General features: G+C 38.0%; 1 protein-coding gene and 1 long non-coding RNA gene across 2 annotated transcripts; both read left to right on the forward strand.

The window, feature by feature from the left end:
• Window positions 1-277: 277 nt before the first annotated feature.
• Window positions 278-6,216, forward strand: LOC134305455 (uncharacterized). Its single transcript, XR_010008537.1, has 4 exons — window positions 278-389; window positions 3,088-3,140; window positions 3,542-3,655; window positions 6,043-6,216. It is a non-coding gene; the product is annotated as an uncharacterized LOC134305455 (long non-coding RNA).
• A 4,988-nt stretch (window positions 6,217-11,204) lies between these two features.
• Window positions 11,205-18,448, forward strand: LOC134305453 (m7GpppX diphosphatase-like). The gene is made up of 5 exons (XM_062990158.1): window positions 11,205-11,210; window positions 15,009-15,185; window positions 16,425-16,538; window positions 16,976-17,086; window positions 17,662-18,448. The coding sequence occupies exons 1-5, from the start codon at window positions 11,205-11,207 to the stop codon at window positions 17,926-17,928; spliced, it is 675 nt and encodes a 224-aa protein (XP_062846228.1). The 3' UTR covers window positions 17,929-18,448.
• The last annotated feature ends 581 nt before the right edge of the window (window positions 18,449-19,029 follow it).

Below are 19,029 nucleotides of genomic sequence, written 5' to 3' on the forward strand. Positions count from 1 at the left end.
TCGGGATCCCACATCATGTGACCTGAGAAGAGATTTTAACTGGTTAGACTGGGTTGTAGGCAGCTAAATCTTAAACATTAATTAGTTAATGAATTAATTAAAATAATATTTACAGTACATGATTGTATACAGTGAAGATGATACACTGCAAACCATTGTTAATAATCACACAACACAAAATCCTTGTATTTGTACTAAGCAATGACAATAAAGTTAAATCTATCTATCTGTCAGTCTGTCTGTTTGCTTGTCTGTCTAATCAGGAGGGCGGGAACTTGCATAGCAGGATTATTTAAAAGGTGATGAACCAGTGGGATTCAGACCAGAAGATTCAGTTCAAGCTCTGCAGTAAAAGTCAACCCTCATACAGTGCTGGTGAAACTCTGAAGGTGAGGATATTTTACATTATACATACAATATGTACTGGAAAAACTGGAATTTTTTTGCAAAACATACAGCTAAATATACTGGATTTAGAAAGTTTTTTAGACCTTTTGTCTTTTTTCACACTTTACTGTGTTGTGTATTGATATTGAATGGATATAATTGCCATTTTTATAAATCAGTGTACAAAGTGTAAACATTCTTTTGTAGTCTTTTAAAAGTGACTTACAAACATAATCAAACACTTTATTCATTACTGTTATTTAGTACTACTACAAAAAGAGATTACTGTGATTGCTTCAGCATTTGTTCATTTGGGGGAATTGTGAAAGAGAAATGTGCTTGCATTTACCAAATCATATTTAGTTTATAATTACTGTGGATTAATTATTAATTAAATAATGAATGATACATGGAGTTTTTTTTAAATAAATTAATCGAATAGAATGCCTTCATTTATTTATTTTGTATATAAATATATATATATATATATATATATATATATATATATATATATATATATATATATATATATATATATATATATATATATATATATATACACTGATCAGCCATAACATTAAAACCACCTCCTTGTTTCTACACTCACTGTACATTTTATCAGCTCCACTTACCATATAAAAGCATTTTGAAGTTCTTCAATTACTGACTGTAGTCCATCTGTTTCTCTACATACTTTTTTAGCCTGTTTTCACCCTGTTTTCCAATGATCAGGACCCCCACAGGACCACCACAGAATATTATTTAGGTGGTGGATCATTCTCAGCACTGCAGTGACACTGACATGGTGGTGGTGTGTTAGTGTGTGTTGTGCTGGTATGAGTGGATCAGACACAGCAGCACTGCTGGAGTTTTTAAATTCAGTAAATAAAGTCAGAGACGATCGCTCATCTATTGCTGCTGTTTGAGTTGGTCATCTTCTAGACATTCATCAGTGGTCACAGGACTTTGCCCATGTGGTGCTGTTGTCTGGATATTTTTGGTTGGTTGACTATTCTTAGTTCCGCTAGTGACAGTGAGGTGTTTAAAAACCCCAGCAGCACTGCTGTGTTTTGTCCACTCATACCAGCACAACAAACACTAACACACCACCAGCATGTCAGTGTCACTGCAGTGCTGAGAATGATCCACCACCTAAATAATACCTGCTCTGTGGTGGTCCTGACCATTGAGGAACAGCATGAAAGGAGGCTAACAAAGCATGTAGAGAGACAGATGGACTACAGTCAGTAAAGGTAGAACTACAAAGTGCTTTTTTATGTTAAGTGGAACTGATAACATTGACAGATGTACAGTAAGTGTAGAAACAAGGAGGTGGTTTTAATGTTATGGCTGATCAGTATATATATATATATTAGGGCAAACCAAACAGGAAATATAAAGCAAATGCTGATATATATAAATTGAAACCTTATATATATATATAAGGTTTTTTATATATATATAAATTGAAACTTGAGATATACTGTATATATAAATTGAAACCTGATATATATCAATTGAAACCTGATATATATATAAATGGAAACTTGAGATATATAATTCGAAACAGTTGAAAAGGTTTCAGTTTTCAGTTTGTTCTCAAATAACAACAAACACACATTGTGAACAACTTGTATTTTAATTTTCCGAAATCAGCATTTATATCAGTTCAATCAAAAATAAACGCGCATGCGCCTGCACGCGCTTACATGCTTATAATATTATGTAGACAGTGTAAAGCAAGCACAAGTATTAAAAAAGTCATAATAACGACGCGTCCTGTTGTCCTGACTTTTGTGTTTGTATTTGTGACGTGCACATATTTGCTCTGCAAAAAAATAAACAATGTGGGGAAGCGATTTTTGTACTGGACGTTGTAACGTGGTCATGTTAGTTTTATACACAAAAATCACAACAGTCAGATCATGTTGTCACGTTATTACTATCAATGTGTGTTTGTTTGTTATTTGAAACGAAACTGAAGACTGAAACCTTTTCAATTTTGGTATTTGAAGTGAAAAATTAATGACCAAAGTTACACAAACCCTTTTGCTTGCATTGTGCATGGGGGTACTTAAGTTTTAGTTTATATATATCAGGTTTCAATGTATATATATCAGCGTTTCAATTTATATATATCAGGTTTCGATTTATATATATCAGGTTTCGATTGATATATATCAGGTTTCGATTTATATATATCAAGTTTTAATTTATATATATCAAGTTTCAAATTATATATATATCAGGTTTTGATTTATATATATCAGGTTTCAATTTATATATATAAAGTTTCGATTTATATATATCAGGTTTCAATTTATATATATCAAGTTTCAATTTATATATATCAGGTTTCGATTTATATATATCAAGTTTCAATTTATATATATCAAGTTTCAATTAATGTATATCAGGTCTCGATTTATATATATCAAGTTTCAATTTATATATATCAAGTTTCAACTTATATATATCAGCGTTTGCTATATACTTCCTTTTTGGCTTGCCATAATATATATATATATATATATATATATATATATATACACACACACACACACACACATTTAAAGTGTTCATGCAATTGGTACTGAGTAAACTGTGTTATTTTTATGTTAAACATGTAGTTAGTAATGAGGAACATCAGAACTTTGTCTGCAAAAAGGAACATCACTGTTCATTCTTTTCATGTTACAGAATCATGAAGCTCCTGCTTGTGACTCTGGTTCTTTCCCTGCTTTTAGTGGGAGGTAAGTGATTTAAGCTTTAAATGTGCTTAAATTTAAGCTTTAATAATGAAGTCCCAATAGACTTATATTTGGGCCTATCGGCTTCAAAAGCTAAAAACTAATGCAGTACTTGAGTACCTTTTCTATAAGACATTTTGTTAATACTCTATAACACACTTAGAAAACACTTTTGCTTTAACTAGAAGTTTTATTTGATTCTCTACCCAATTTTTTGGCTGTAATTTTAACCTTCAAAAGCATGTTTGTATGGATTAAGTACTCTAAATTGAAACCTTGCCATAAACTTCCTGCCTGGTGAATGTGATCAATTTATTCTCTCAAAATTCTCTGCAATCTGATACTTAATGGTTTGAACAAAAACTACAAGTATATCCATTTCTTTTGTGCTAACTCTGTTACAGGTTCTGCTCTTCAATGTTACAAGTCCAATGCTTATGAAAGTACAAAGACTGTTCAAACTTGCAGTGGTGGAGAAGACGCATGCACTAGGCAATCAATGTTTATGGCCACTGGTTGTATGTACCCCCCCTCTCTCTCACTATATATATATATAAATATACAGTATATATGTATATACACTATATTGCCAAAAGTATTCGCTTGTCTGCCTTCACACACGCATATGAACTTGAGTGACATTCCATTCTTAATTCATAGGGTTTAATATGATGTCGGCCCACCCTTTGCATCTATAACAGCTAACTCTGCTGGGAAAGCTTATCACAGGGTTTAGGAGTGTGTTTATGGGAATTTTTGACCATTGTTCCAGAAGCGCATTTGTGAGGTCAGACACTGATGTTGGACAAGAAGGCCTGGCTCGCAGTCTCCGCTCTAATTCATCCCAAAGGTGTTCTATCGGGTTGAGGTCAGGACTCTGTGCAGGCCAGTGAAGTTCTTCCACACCAAACTCGCTCATTCATGTCTTTATGGACCTTGCTTTGTGCACTGGTGCGCAGTCATGTTGGAACAGGAAGGGGCCATCCCCAAACTGTTTCCACAAAGTTGGGAGCATGAAATTGTCCAAAGTCTCTTGGTATGCTGAAGCATTAAGAGTTCCTTTTACTGGAACTAAGGGGCCGAGCCCAACTCCTGAAAGACATCTCCACACCATAATCCCCCCTCCACCAAACTTTACACTTGGCACAATGCAGTCAGACAAGTACCGTTCTCCTGGCAACCGCTAAACCCAGACTCGTCCATCAGATTGCCAGACAAAGAAGCGTGATTTTCCCTCCAGAGAACACGTCTCCACTGCTCTAGAGTCCAGTGGTGTCGCATACGACGTTTTGCATTGCGCTTGGTGATGTAAGGCTTGGATGCAGCTGCTCGGCCATGTAAACCCATTCCATGAAGCTCTCTACACACTGTTCTTGAGCTCATCTGAAGGCCACATGAAGTTTGGAGGTCTGTAGCGACTGACTGTGCAGAAAGTTGGTGACTATGTGCCTCAGCTGTAACCCCATTCTGTCATTTCACGTGGCTCTAACACTTTGTGGCTGAGTTGCTGTCGTTCCCAATCACTTCTACTTTGTTATAATACCACTGACAGTCGACTGTGGAATATTTAGTAGTGAGGAAATTTCACGACTGGACTTGTTGCACAGGTGGCATCCAATCATGGTACCACACTGGAATTCACTGAGCTCCTGAGACCGACCCATCCTTTCACTAATGTTTGTAGAAGTAGTCTGCATGCCTAGGTGCTTGGTTTTATACACCTGTGGCCATGGAAGTGATTGGAACACCTGAATTTTGATGGGTGAGTGAATACTTTTGGCAATATACAGTATATATAATCAAGATGAGTGTGTGAGAGCCAGGTTTTAGATTCCTGTGTTGATGTGTGAGTGTATATGTAAAGATGTAGCTTAGAAAAGTGTGTGTGTGTGTGAAGTTGGTATGTAGAAAGTGTTAAAGTAAAACATTAAAATGCAAGTGTGGGAATAAAGGACCAAAAGCCTTAGCAATAGGCCTGAATGTACCATATTCTAGGCACAATGTTAACCATTTCATTTTCTAATATGAGTAAGTTCTAAACAGCTAAATCAAACCAATTTCATTAAATGATAAAATTATAATTCAGATTTCATAAATCTGAAGCTTATTTTACTGTTATAACAATGTCAGGTGCATGAGGTTTGATCGCCTAGTCTGTTTGACCGCATGTGCTGGATTACAATATGTGCAGTTTATTAATACAATGAATCTATTAAGATCTATTATGATTAACATACAAAATTGTCCATAACTGTGTGACATTATAGACCTGAACTGATTAATTTTGTGTAACCAGTAATTACCTGTCCTGTCATGAATGTAACCAAAGTGTGTAAAAACATGATGTTCTATTTATTTCCTTGGCTGCTCTCGTTTAGGGGTTGCAGGAGGATCATGATCCGCATTATTGATTTGGCACAGTTCTTATGCCGGATGCCCGTTCTGACACAACCCTCCCTATTTATCTGGGCTTGGGACCGGCACTACAATGCACTGGTTTATGCATCCTAGAGGCTTGGTATCTATAGGACAATTCAGTGTCTCCAATTAGCCTGGCTGCATGTTTTTGGACTGTGGGAGGAAACCGGAGCACCCGGAGGAAACCCACGCAGACAGGGGGAGAACATGCAAACTTCACACAGAAAGGACCCGGAACGCCCCACCTGGGGATTGAACCCAGAACCTTCTTGCTGTGAGGCGACAGTGCTACCCACTTAGCCACCGTGCTGCCCTGTAAAAATTGACACAACCCTCCTATTTGTATCTAATCTTGGACTTGGCACTGAGAGTGTACTGAAAAATGCACCTCCTAATGGCTATGCTGTTCAGAGCAATAACCCCCCCATATAACCATAGATCATAAAATATGATCTATGGTTTATAAAGACTTTTTTTCTTTCTCTAGATTCAAGGTCATGCGTCAAAATGGCTGAATGTTGGAACAAAAACTGCTGCCAGACCAACCTCTGCAACAGTTAATCACGAATACTGAATCACACTTTTAAACTGAGAAACATTCAGCTTTTACATTGCAAATGTAAAATAAACAGTAGAATCGTAGAATAAAGATCTGCATGTACTTCACTTGGTCCTGGTGTTTTTGTACATTCTAGATTTGTAAATGGTAGTAGCGTAGTTATAACATGGTAGTGTGTGTTGTATTAGAATGAGCAAATTAGATGTAGCAGTGTTGTTGGGATATTAAACACCTTAATGCTAAGGCAAGATAGGTGCCAACAGCATTATCTTATCAGAAAGTGTCAGAAATTGTTGATAAATAACTAGAGAGAAAATATCATTGTGCATGGAAGAACAGCTCTAGCTACAGCTACAGCCAATGCTAAGTGGGTAAAGGATCCAAACAGCACGGCGGCACCTGCTACACACATACCAGAACAACACACACTACCATCATGTCATTACCATGTTTGTGTCATTGCAGTTATTAGAATGGTTCAGAACATAAACTCAGTGGGGGAGTTTCTTTTATGAATGGAATGTGTGGAATGGTGAGTACACAGAACAACAAACGATTGTATAACCACACACGCATCTAATTCATATAGTAGATGAAGCTAATCAAATGGACAGTGAATTTTTTGAAAGAGATTAATGCTAAAGTGACTGAGAAATTTAAAATATTCAAGCTTGTAAAATGTATCTTTAAAAAATGTTACGGTGTTTTTACGTTTTAATAAGTATATGTTACAGTGTTTAAACATAATATTGCACACAGAGAATAGAAAAAGAACAACATAATTTTTAAACATTCATGTAAAGAAAAAAAAACTATGCCTATATAGCTTGTGGGCATTAGTGCTGGGCTACACCTTCTAGTTATTAAATCATGGTAACAGGTGTAATAAATCTATCATATAAAGATAATTATACACTTTGCAGCACCAGTTTAGAGAATGTCCTAACAGTGGATATAAAATGTCCTTGCATCCCTGTTATAATGCCCAGTTTTTGTAATGTAAAAAAAGAAACCTAGTTAAATCATTTCAAAACTTAACCAATTTTTTTCAATTAAATATCAATCTAAAATCAAACGTTTTTTTGGCAGGTTTTTGGATAAAAATAAATACACACACTACTAATCTAATACTTTGTTGAAGGACATTTTGATTAACTGGGTAGGAGTCCATCAGCATTGCACATCCTGACATGCAGTCAGGAAGGCAGGAACTAACATAGTAGGATTATTTAAATGATCATAATGAACCGTTGGAAATCAGACCAGAAGATCAGGTTTTGTATCGCTATAATTATCTTTTTTACCCATCAACCTACCCTCAAAGTGTAATTGTGCTTTTGGAGTCTTATAAATAGCTTATTCACAAATACATTTATTCTTTATTAAATACTTTGTAGAAGCTTATTTAATTTTATGTGAAAAGATACGTGTATAGATATGACATCAAAGATGAATTGTCTCATAAGAAATATCAGAAGCATTTGTTTATTATGGTGCAGTTCAGCACTATAACAGCACGACAATCTAAGTAATTGCAACAGTCTTAACATGTTGCAAGCATTACAAAGCATTTAAAAAGCAGATTAAGAATCAACAAACGTCAGCTAACATAGTGATGCTAATGTTAACGTTTGGCTAACATTCCAATTAATAAATTTAAAGATATATCAGGCTGAGACCTGGGTTATTTTTGACTTTCCACTCATTTTAGAAATTTTCAGGGATAATATAGATATTCCTGTTATTTTTATAAATCTTTTTAAGTTTATGACTTATCATCATTGATTTAGCAGGGCAATGATTGACAAACGTCTTTTTTCCTTTTCTCACTTTGCAGTTCACTACAACAGTTTAACCGTCGACATCTTCCATCATCAGATTTTTGTGCCCTTCAATGAGTTCTGACTCAATAACACCTTTGGCAGGAAGTTCATCTTTGAAGAAATACACAAGAGCACACATTGTCTGAGAATGAAATAACTGAAAACTTACGCTAAATTTGTATTTTGTGCAGTACACCCGATGCAGTTCTGTGAGGAGGCAGAAACGGTTGGTTGAGAAAACGGTCTCAAGTCAAGTGCGCATGCAAGAATGTGTGAAGTGTCCGTAGACAGAGACTGACATGGCATCAGAGAGGATAAGCATAATAAATGGCTCTTCAAAGTCATCTATCTAAATTATTATATAATGTAATATTTTTCCTGTATGCATGAGGGTTTATGTCTGGTCACTTTTGTTTTTTTACCCTGGGGAGTTTGCTTCCCTGACTGTCGATAATATAAATGTTGCAAATTTAATTTTGTATCATTCGAAGTATTATAAATGTGTAGATGTGTGCTGTACTGTTTCTTATTAAAATATTTTAAATATACTGAATATTTGTTTTTATTTTTGTATTTTTTCACACACACATATACACTTAAGTTGAGTATTAGTTATTTTATAACTGTAAGTTGACTAAAACTGTCAAAACTGAATTTCACAGTTCAACAATATCATGTTTACAGTTGAACTACCAACTTCACACTCAGTATTATTAAACACTGGAAGAGATGACCACGAGCGTCATAATAACATGACAGTTCACAGTTGTGCTCATGGTCGAACTGTAAAGGTGACAGCAGAACTATGAACTATTATGGTTCAACTGTAAATGTATCAGTTTTACTGTAAAACTTCACAGAGCGGGCCACCAGAATCAAGTTGTCGAGTAGTTCACACATGGGTCATTCCTGGGATTTGGTGCCTTTTGGACCTTAAAACTTTTTTAAAAATGAAACACTGTTTTAATTTGTTTTTCATGTTTATGTTTAGTTATGAAAAGGACATGTTATACTTTTCCAAACTAAAAGCATGACTGGCACTGATGTTGATTAGTTCGAGTAAAAAACAATTACAGTCTAGGGAGCAGAATCATACACATGCTTTAAGGCATTGTCCCAGCTGACACAGATTAAGCCAATCAGCTCCTAAAGTGTAGCTTTAAAAAATGAATAAAAAATAAAATTCAATGTCATGTTGGGATATTGGAGATATTACACTTTCACGTGGCTTCTGAGGAATTTTAGCTCCACTTAGCTCAACTTTACTTCTGCTCTAAATCTTTAAATCTGTTATAAATCAGACAGTCTACTGGTTTTCAGACATCAGAAGACATCACCTTTATAAACAAATACAGATATCAGTTTCAGATAATGAAATGCAGATTTTTTTTATTGTAATTTAATGCCCACATACCAAAGGATTTGGGACTTGGTAATCATTTGGGACTAAAGTCAACAATTAGTCCAGTTTTGGAAGTTTTGCTATTTGACATTGGTTTGTCTTCAGCTGCAAAACTATACAAAATATTCTTTAATTTTGCAGATCATAATGCAATAAAATACAGGTCTGTACTGCAGGCAGACTAGCTTGGATCTGATTTTAGGTGATTCCACAGCATGTCTATTGAATTCAAATGTCAAAATGTGGGCTAGGCCGCTGCAAAATTTTAATTTTGACTTTGTTAATATTATGTTAACATACGTCTGTATTTTGGATCACCCTGCTGCAGAACTGAATGACCTGTCCTGTAAAGCACTTTGACCTGCTGCTGCTATTATTATAATATGACCTAAACTACATAGACCATTTATGGAGGCACTTCACAAAGAAAATACATTTATTAACATTTAAACATTTGGAATCTTTAACAGGCTGACAGATAAACAGACAGGATATCTGTGCACAGAATGTTAAGACCTTAACTGAAGACCTTAACTGAACACCTTAACTTTATCCAAGCACATGGATAACTTAACTTATCCATTTTTTAATATCAATAAGTTAAATCTGAGTGAGTTCAGTACTTCATGTGTTCTTGGTTTGGTTTGGGATTAATTCTAATTAAACGAAAAGAGTGTTAACCCCTAGAGCAACAGTTCACAACATTGAGGTATGGACCCCACATGAGGTCACCTGAGAGGAGACTTTAACTGTTTACATTTAGTTCTAAACAGCTAAATCTAACCTATTTAATAAAAAAAAAATAGTTATAATTTACATTTTATAAATCTGGAGCTTATATTACTGTGATAACAATGTCAGCTACCTGAGGTTTGATCCTACAGTCTGTTTGGTGTGATCATTTAATGTGATTTTTTAAAAACCACATGTGCTGGTTTACAATGTGTGCAGTATATTAATTAAATTAATGTATTATGATCATTACTCTTTTCTTCATTGCTGTTTTAATTTTTTTGCAACAGCTGATTGCTCTTCTTTATTTTTTTTGTTTAAATAATGTTTCACAATTATTCTTTTTCTTTCTCTAGTTGCAAGAAGATGCACCACTATGGCTTACTGTCAAGGGAAAGGGAACGTCTGCTGTTAGACCAACTACTGCAACAATTAATCACTAATACTGAATCATACTTTTAAACATTTTCATACTGAGAATGTAAATGAAACAGTAAAATCGTAGAATAAAGATCTGAATGTACTTCACTTGGTCCTGGTGTTTTTGTACATTCTACATTTGTATCATTTGTAAATGGTAGCGTAGTTATAACATGGTAGTGTGTGTTGTACTAGAATAAGTGTATTATATGTATCAGTATTGTTGGGATTTTAAACAAAAAAAAATGTTGATATACATTTTGTATAAAGCGAATTATACACTTTGCAGCACCAGTTTAGAGAAGGTCCTTACAGTGGATATAAAATGTTTTCACATCCCTGTTATGATGAAGTTTTTGTAATGTAAAAAATGAAACCTAGATGAATTATTTCAAAATTTTTCCACCTTTAATGTAACCTATAACACACACTCCCAATCTAATATTTTGTTGAAGCACCTTTTCATTAATTGACAGCATTTTGTCTTTTTGGGTAGGAGTTTATCAGCATTGCACATCCTGACATGCAGTCAGGAAGGCAGAAAATAACACAGCTGGATTATTTAAAAAGTGAGGATGAACCATTGGAATTCAGACCAGAAGATCAGTTAAAGCTCTGCAGTCAAAGTCGACCCTCATGCATTGAAGGTGAGGATATTTTTGAATTATAAATACAATATGCACTGAAAAAAATCTGTGTTTTGTATGCAAAACATGCAGGTAAATACACACTTTACTGAGTTGTGGATTAGATTTTAAATTGATGTAATTACCTTTTTTACCCATCAGTCTACACTCAAAGTTTAATTGTGCTGTTGGAGTCTTTTGAAAATCACTGCAAAATTAAGTCTTTTATTCACAAAAATATTCAGAACCTTTGTTCAATACTGTGTAGAAACCTTTTTGGAAACAATTACAGCCGCAATTACAGTGACCCATTACAGAGCCTTGCTTTTAGATTTTGCTTGGTTGCAGAGGAATTCCCAAATCAGATCTTGGTCCAACATGTGTTTGACAGGGTACTAGCTTCTGGGCCATATCCCCCTCACCCCCAGTCCATGAAATAAGCAGTGAAAATCTAGTACTCGCAGATAAAAGCAGTGCTGTTTGTAAGGTTTCCTGTGGCGTTGGGGTTAACCTACCTTGGTCCCCGGCGTCACAGGAATTACAGATCCTCTGGAACAAAGGCCTTAAATTAGAGGCCTCCTAATTAAGGCTGACAACCTGCAGCTGTGCCTGCTTATTTAAGCAGGCACCATGCAGCCACAGGTTGTCATGCCTTTAGCTCTGTTTCGTTTGGTTTGGTTTTTTTCAGTTTGTCAACTTTTTGTTTTCAGTCCACAGCAAGGTGTGGCTGGTGACCTAGCCATCTGGCTCCCCGAACTGCGCGACGGCAATTTCGGGGTGTCCCTTGAGCTAAACAGGTGTGCTCCTTCCCGATCGTGCTGAGGCGCGATCGGTGACATAGCCACCTGATTCCCCGAACGTCGCGACGGCGAGTTTGGCGTATTCTTTGCGCTAAACAGATTGGCTTCTTTCCAGCTGCGGCTGACGACAAAGCCGTCTGATTCCCCGAACTACGCTGCGGCGCGTTTGGGGTGTTCCTTGTGCTATAGGTGTGCTTCTACCCGGTGACAGCAAGGTGCGACTGGTGACAGAGCCACCGGTTTCCCCGGACTACGCTGAGGCGAGTTCGGACTTTTCTCTCGTGTCCTACAGATCGGCTCTATCACCAGCTGTGTTGTGAAATGCATACTGATATATTTCAAATGTTTATTTCTTTTAATGTTGATGATTATAACTGACAACTAATGAAAACCCCAAATTCAGTATCTCAGAAAATTAGAATATTGTGACAAGGTACAATATTGAAGACACCTGGTGCCACACTCTAATCAGCTAATTAACTCAAAACACCTGCAAAGGCCTTTAAATGGTCTCTCAGTCTAGTTCTGTATGCTACACAATCATGGGGAACTGCTGACTTGACAGTTGTCCAAAAGACGACCATTGACACCTTGCACAAGGAGGGCAAGTCACAAAAGGTCATTGCTAAAGAGGCTGGCTGTTCACAGAGCTCTGTGTCCAAGCACATTAATAGAGAGGCGAAGGGAAGGAAAAGATGTGGTAGGAAAAAGTGTACAAGCAATAGGGATAACCGCACCCTGGAGAGGATTGTGAAACAAAACCCATTCAAAAATGTGGGGGAGATTCACAAAGAGTGGACTGCAGCTGGAGTCAGTCCTTCAAGAACCACCACACACAGACGTATGCAAGACATGGGTTTCAGCTGTCGCATTCCTTGTGTCAAGCCACTCTTGAACAAGAGACAGCGTCAGAAGCGTCTCGCCTGGGCTAAAGACAAAAAGGACTGCTGAGTGGTCCCAAGTTATGTTCTCTGATGAAAGTAAATTTTGCATTACCTTTGGAAGAGAAGGAGAGGCACAGAATCCACGTTGCTTGAGGTCCAGTGTAAAGTTTCCACAGTCAGTGATGGTTTGGAGTGCCATGTCATCTGCTGGAATAAGGGACCAAATGCCTTAGCAACAGCCCTGAATGTGTGTTGATAAGAGCATAAGGTGATATTTACCAAAAAACTACATATCTCGTTCTGTAATGAAATGGTTAACTATCATATAATATTGCACAGATAACTGAAGACGAATCAAGTGCCCAAGAATGGTGCCCAATTTATCTAGGCACAATGTTAACCATTTCATTTTCTAATATCAATAAGTTAAATTCAGTTCAGTACTTCATGTGTTCTTAATTTGGAATTCATTCTAATTAAAAGAAAAAGTGTTAACCCCTAGAGCAACAGTTTACAACAATGGAGCGGGGACCCCACATGAGGTCACCTGAGAAGAGATTTTAATTATTTTAACAGCTAAATCTAACCAATTTCATTAAATAATAAAATATGATTAGCATTTTATAAATCTGAATGTCAGGTACATGAGGTTTGATCGTACAGTCTGTTTGTCCACATGTGCTGGATTACAATATGCGCAGTTTATTAATACAATGAATCTATTAAGATCTATTATGATTAACATACAAAATTGTCCATGACTGTGTTTGACATTATAGACTTGAACTGATGAATTTTGTGTAACCAGTAATTACCTGTCCTTTTATGAATGTAACCAAAGGGTGTAAAAACATGATGTTCTATCTATTTCCTCGGCTGCTCCCGTTTAGGGGTTGCAGGCGGACCGTGATCCGCATTATTATTATTATTATTATTTTTTATTATTATTATTATTTTTTTAATTTCTCCCCCTTTAGCGCATCCAATTGTCCAATTAGTATCGTGCTTCCTCTCTGTCTATGCCGAACCCTGCCCTGACAGAGGAGATCGAAGCTAACCCATATCCCCTCCGAAACACTGGCAGCAGCCGGATGCATCTTTGCCATCCACACATTGATGAGTTTGGCGCCACCTAGCGCTGCATGCGGAGAGACACACCCTAAGGGCACCCTCCCTCATCTCTTGTGTAGGCGCCTCTTAATCAGCCGGCAGAGATCGTAATCGCATTCTGACAGAGAGAGACCCAACCCCTCCGGTCTCCAATCCCACCCCCCACCTAAACAACAGGCCAATCTTTGTTCATATAGCCACCCAGCCTTCGACCGGCTGAAGGCAGAGCTGGAATCGAAACGACGCACTTTCGAAATCCAGCTCTGGTTGCAGCGCATGTTTTTACTGCTGCGCCACCTGAGCGGCATGATCCGCATTATTGATTTGGCACAGTTCTTATGCCGGATGCCTGTTCTGACACAACCCTCCCTATTTATCTGGGCTTGGGACCGGCACTACAATGCACTGGTTTATGCATCCTAGAGGCTTGGTATCTATAGGACAATTCAGTGTCTCCAATTAGCCTGGCTGCATGTTTTTGGACTGTGGGAGGAAACCGGAGCACCCGGAGGAAACCCACGCAGACAGGGGGAGAACATACAAACTTCACACAGAAAGGACACGGACCTTCTTGCTGTGAGGCATCAGTGCTACCCACCATGCCGCCCTGTAAAAACATGATGTTAAAATCCTAAAAAATAAAATATGAAATAATTCTGCTTTTCCTGACACAACCCTCCTATTTGTATCTAATCTTGGGCTTGGAACTGAGAGCGTACTGAAAAATGCACCTCCTAATGACTATTCAGTCATATTTTTAATTCATTACATGAAAACTGACATTTCTGACTCTTTGGTTTTACTTTTAATCAGTATAGCTTATAGCTTATAAAAATCAAAAATCCAGGATATCACATGTAAATTATATGAACATATTACATGTAAATTAAAAACAGCTTGAAACACGTGTAATGAATATACAATTTGACAGTTTACATTAAATTATGAACAAAAATATTACTTCATGATATCTAATTGCAAGAAAAGCGGTAGAAAGACAGTTGGGTAGTTTTTTTCCGACTCGGACACAGCACTGTGGTATATTGAAAATACGAGGGGTCTCAGCCAACTTGGACCCGGATGTGACGTTTCATAAGGTCGACACGTCACGACTTAACAAGCGGATAGGAATCAAAACCACTGTGATCTGCCCAGCAACAGAGAAGCATGTGAAGAAATACCTGCGCCAGGAGACCTTCCTCATCAACGAAACTGAGGATGATTATCGTTCCATCACTCTTCCTCACATAACCCAACAAAGCTTCAGTGTGCAGGTTGGTCTTCTTCACATTATCACACCTGCTTCTATCATTTCCTCCAAAGTAGTGCATCATGTTGTGTTGTTGGTCAGTGACTACAGGGCGGCACGGTGGCTTAGTGGGTAGCACTGTCGCCTCACAGCAAGAAGGTCCTGGGTTCGATCCCCAGGTGGGGCGGTCTAGGCCTTTCTGTGTGGAGTTTGCATGTTCTCCCCGTGTCTGCGTGGGTTTCCTCCGGGTGCTCCAGTTTCCTCCCACAGTCCAAAGACATGCAAGTGAGGTGAAATGGAGATACAAAACTGTCTGTGTTTGACATTAAACCTGTGAAGTGATGAATCTTGTGTAATGAGTACAGTGATGGCATAGTTACCTTGAAAAAGTAATCTGATTTATGATAATGATTACTCCTTTAAAAAGTAACTTAGTTACTTTATTGATTACTTGATTTTAAAAGTAACTAAGTAAGTTAGATTACAAGTTACTTTATTAGTTACATTCAGCAGCTGCCGACACCCCCCGCCGCCTCAACGTAAAAATGACAACCAGTTTTGCCAATACTCACTTTATTGGAAGTTTTTAACAGTAACAATGTATCTCCTGACATTTAAAGTTGAACTGAAAAACTATTTCCTGAAAAAAATACTTGTTTTTATAAAATATAAAATCTTTAGCTGACACATTCAAAATAGTGCCTGTATTTCCAGCTAGAAAACGCGCATCTCTCTCCTCCCTCCATTGTTTACGTTTGTGTCGTTGCGTGGTATTACACGTGAGTTGTCCTCATGCTGAAAACGTGACTTAATTGTCGCATAGGCCAGACGTCACTCCCCGAGACACAAGAAGAAAGCAAAAATATATCTTTTTACTAAGGAAAATGACAAAAATAGTAACGCACAGTAACTTGGATAAGTAACTTTAATCTGATTACTGGATTGGAAATAGTAACGCGTAAGATTACTTGTTACTGAAAAATGTGGTCAGATTAGAGTAACGCGTTACTGACATCAGTGAATGAGTAACTACCGTTCCTGTCATGAATGTAACCGAAGAGTGTAAAACATGACGTTAAAATCCCAATAAACAAACATACCTGACTACGGATCAGAAGGTTGCTGATTCAAACCCCACCACTGCCAAGTTGCTATCGTTGGGCCAACGAACATGGCCCCGAACCCTACACTGCTCATATTGCATTTGAGCAGAAATGTAAATGTGTTAGACCTGTACTTCATAAGGTGCATTTTTGTTCTGCAGTGGGTTTACAACATTCTGGAAAAGAAAGCTGAAGCTGACAGGATTGTGTTTGAAGATCCAGACCCTCATGTCGGCTTTGTCCTCCTGCCAGATTTTAAATGGGACCAGAAGCAGGTGAGTGAATGCTTTAGCATTTTCTAAGTTGTGACCCTCAGGTGGTGCAGAAGTAAAATACACTAACCCACTTCTGATGAGAGCCAGGGTTCAAAGCTCAGCATTGCTATCGGCCAGTCAGGTGTCTGCAAAGACATAATTGGCTACGTCTGAGGCGTGGAGAGGGGGGTGGGGTCTTAGTGCCAGTCCTGAACCCATATTAAAAGAAGGATTGTGTCAGAAAGGGCATCCAGTGTAAAAACTGTGCTAAATCTGGTATGCAGACTAGAATGATCCGCTGTGGCGAAACCTAAATACGGGAGCTGACGAGAAAGATGTGTTTTCTTAGCTAAATCAAGATATAAGGACAAATACAGCATTCATTTAATATCAGAGTTACAGATTTACTGCTTCATGTAATAATTTGAAATGTTTATTTAATTCTTCTTCTTTTTCAGCTGGAGGATTTATATCTGATTGCCATTGTACATCGGCGGGACCTGAAGAGTTTAAGAGATCTTACTCCAGACAATCTTCCTTTATTAAGAAACATCCTTGAAAAGGGGGTGGTAAGTCATTTCATTTCATTTTATGTTTTACCCCAGCTTTATCTTGGTCTGGGTCATGGTGGATCCAGTTTCCCCAGAATCACTGGGTGCAAAGCAGTAACTTACCCCGGATAGGAGGCCAATCCACCCTTGGCTATCTCCCCCTTTTCATACATAGCCAATCATGTTTGTATGTAGATGCCTGGCCATCCGATAGTCTCTCTGGATATTTAAATTCTAAATTCCAGTGATAGTGGGCTAGTGTAATTTAGTGCCTGGAGTGGTAAGTACTAAAGAATACTGACACAAATATTTACCAAGACATAAATTAATTGTGTCAAAAAGTAAACTTGCCATATTTTATAAATATGTGCAGTGCAAGCCAATTAAATTATGTTACAATACTAATTGTGACCTGTTTAATTAATATGGGGTATTGTCATATTTGGCAAAAAATAAGGCTGTCAGATAAAAATGTATCTGGATTTTCCAAATCTTTCCACAATATTATGAATAGTAGATGGTGAAAGACTAGTTAAGTAAGCGAAGAAAATGTTAAAACTGCTTTTTATTAAAATGCATCACTACTTTCACAGGAAGCCATTGGGAAGAAGTACAATGTTCCCTCGTCTAAGCTGCGGATGTACCTGCACTACCAGCCGTCCTACTACCACATCCATGTGCACTTCACCTCTCTAGATTATGAAGCTCCAGGATGTGGAGTAGAGAGAGCACATCTGCTTACAGATGTTATACAGAACCTGCAGGTCCAACCTGAGTATTACCAAAAACGCACCCTCACCTTCCCCATACGGGCAGATGATGCACTGCTGACCAAGTTCAGAGAAGCAGGAAAGATTTAGCTGCTTTGTGTGTGTGTGTGTGTGTGTGTGTGTGGGTGTGTGGAGGGTGAGGGTTTGTTTTTCTAAATCAGACTAGGATTAAAATTTTAACATCCTGACCCCAGTGTTCTTTGGAAATATGAGGACTATACAGAGAAGTCATTCATGCAACAATATGTAGATTTTGTGTGGCACACAGTGCAGTGGGTAGCGGGTATGGGTTTGATTCCCCAATCAGGCAGGCAGGGTTTGGGGTTCCTTTCTGTTTGGGGTTTGCATGATCTCCCTTTGTCTAAAGACATGCAGTCAGGTCAGCTATTTAACTGCCCTAGGTGTGAGTGTGTGTCTGCCCTGTGATGGACTGGTGTTTTCTGCCCTTCGCCCAATGAATCAGACCCACCATGACCCAGACCAGGATAAAGCGGTGGCAAAACACAGTGAATGAATGAATAGATTTTGTCATAATTTCAGAAATCCTGCAGTGTTTAATAGAAATTTTTTTTGTACAATAAAGACGCTTTGAGTGGTTTATCATTTTAAATGTAGGTATACAAAGTCTGAATGGCTTCATGATGTGAATTCATTTTGTGGTAAAGCCAAAGCTTTGTGGTTTCTGGGCCTCATACTGAGAGTCGAGAACTCTTCTGAAGAGATTATGTCCAAAACGAATGTTCCAGTATGCCAGTTAAATCAGACTAAAGACTTTGTCCGTTCTCTGAAATTTCTGATCCCCCCCAGTTTTCTCCCCTAATCTAGTCGTGTCCAATTACCTTGATTGCGTCCTCTATACTGATTCGACCCTTCACCGCTGACTGAGGACGCCTCTCAACTGACATACGCCCCCTCTGGCACGTACAGTCAGTACAGACTGCATTTTTCACCTGCACGAGTCGAGTTCATACACCGACGGGCACTGTGTACGGAGGGCCACACCCCCATGAGCGTTATTCCTCAGCCCTGTGCAGGCACCATCAGTCAGCCAGCACGGGCCGCAGTTGCACCAGTTATGAGGACCTATGATCCGACTTTTTTTTTTACCCCTAACCCTGAACAACAGCCAATCGTTGTTCATGCAGCCGCCCAGCCCAGTCGGAAAGGCAGAGCTGAGATTCGATACGATGT

This window comes from Trichomycterus rosablanca, unplaced genomic scaffold (assembly GCF_030014385.1).
Source record: "Trichomycterus rosablanca isolate fTriRos1 unplaced genomic scaffold, fTriRos1.hap1 scaffold_139, whole genome shotgun sequence".
Lineage (NCBI taxonomy): Eukaryota > Metazoa > Chordata > Actinopteri > Siluriformes > Trichomycteridae > Trichomycterus > Trichomycterus rosablanca.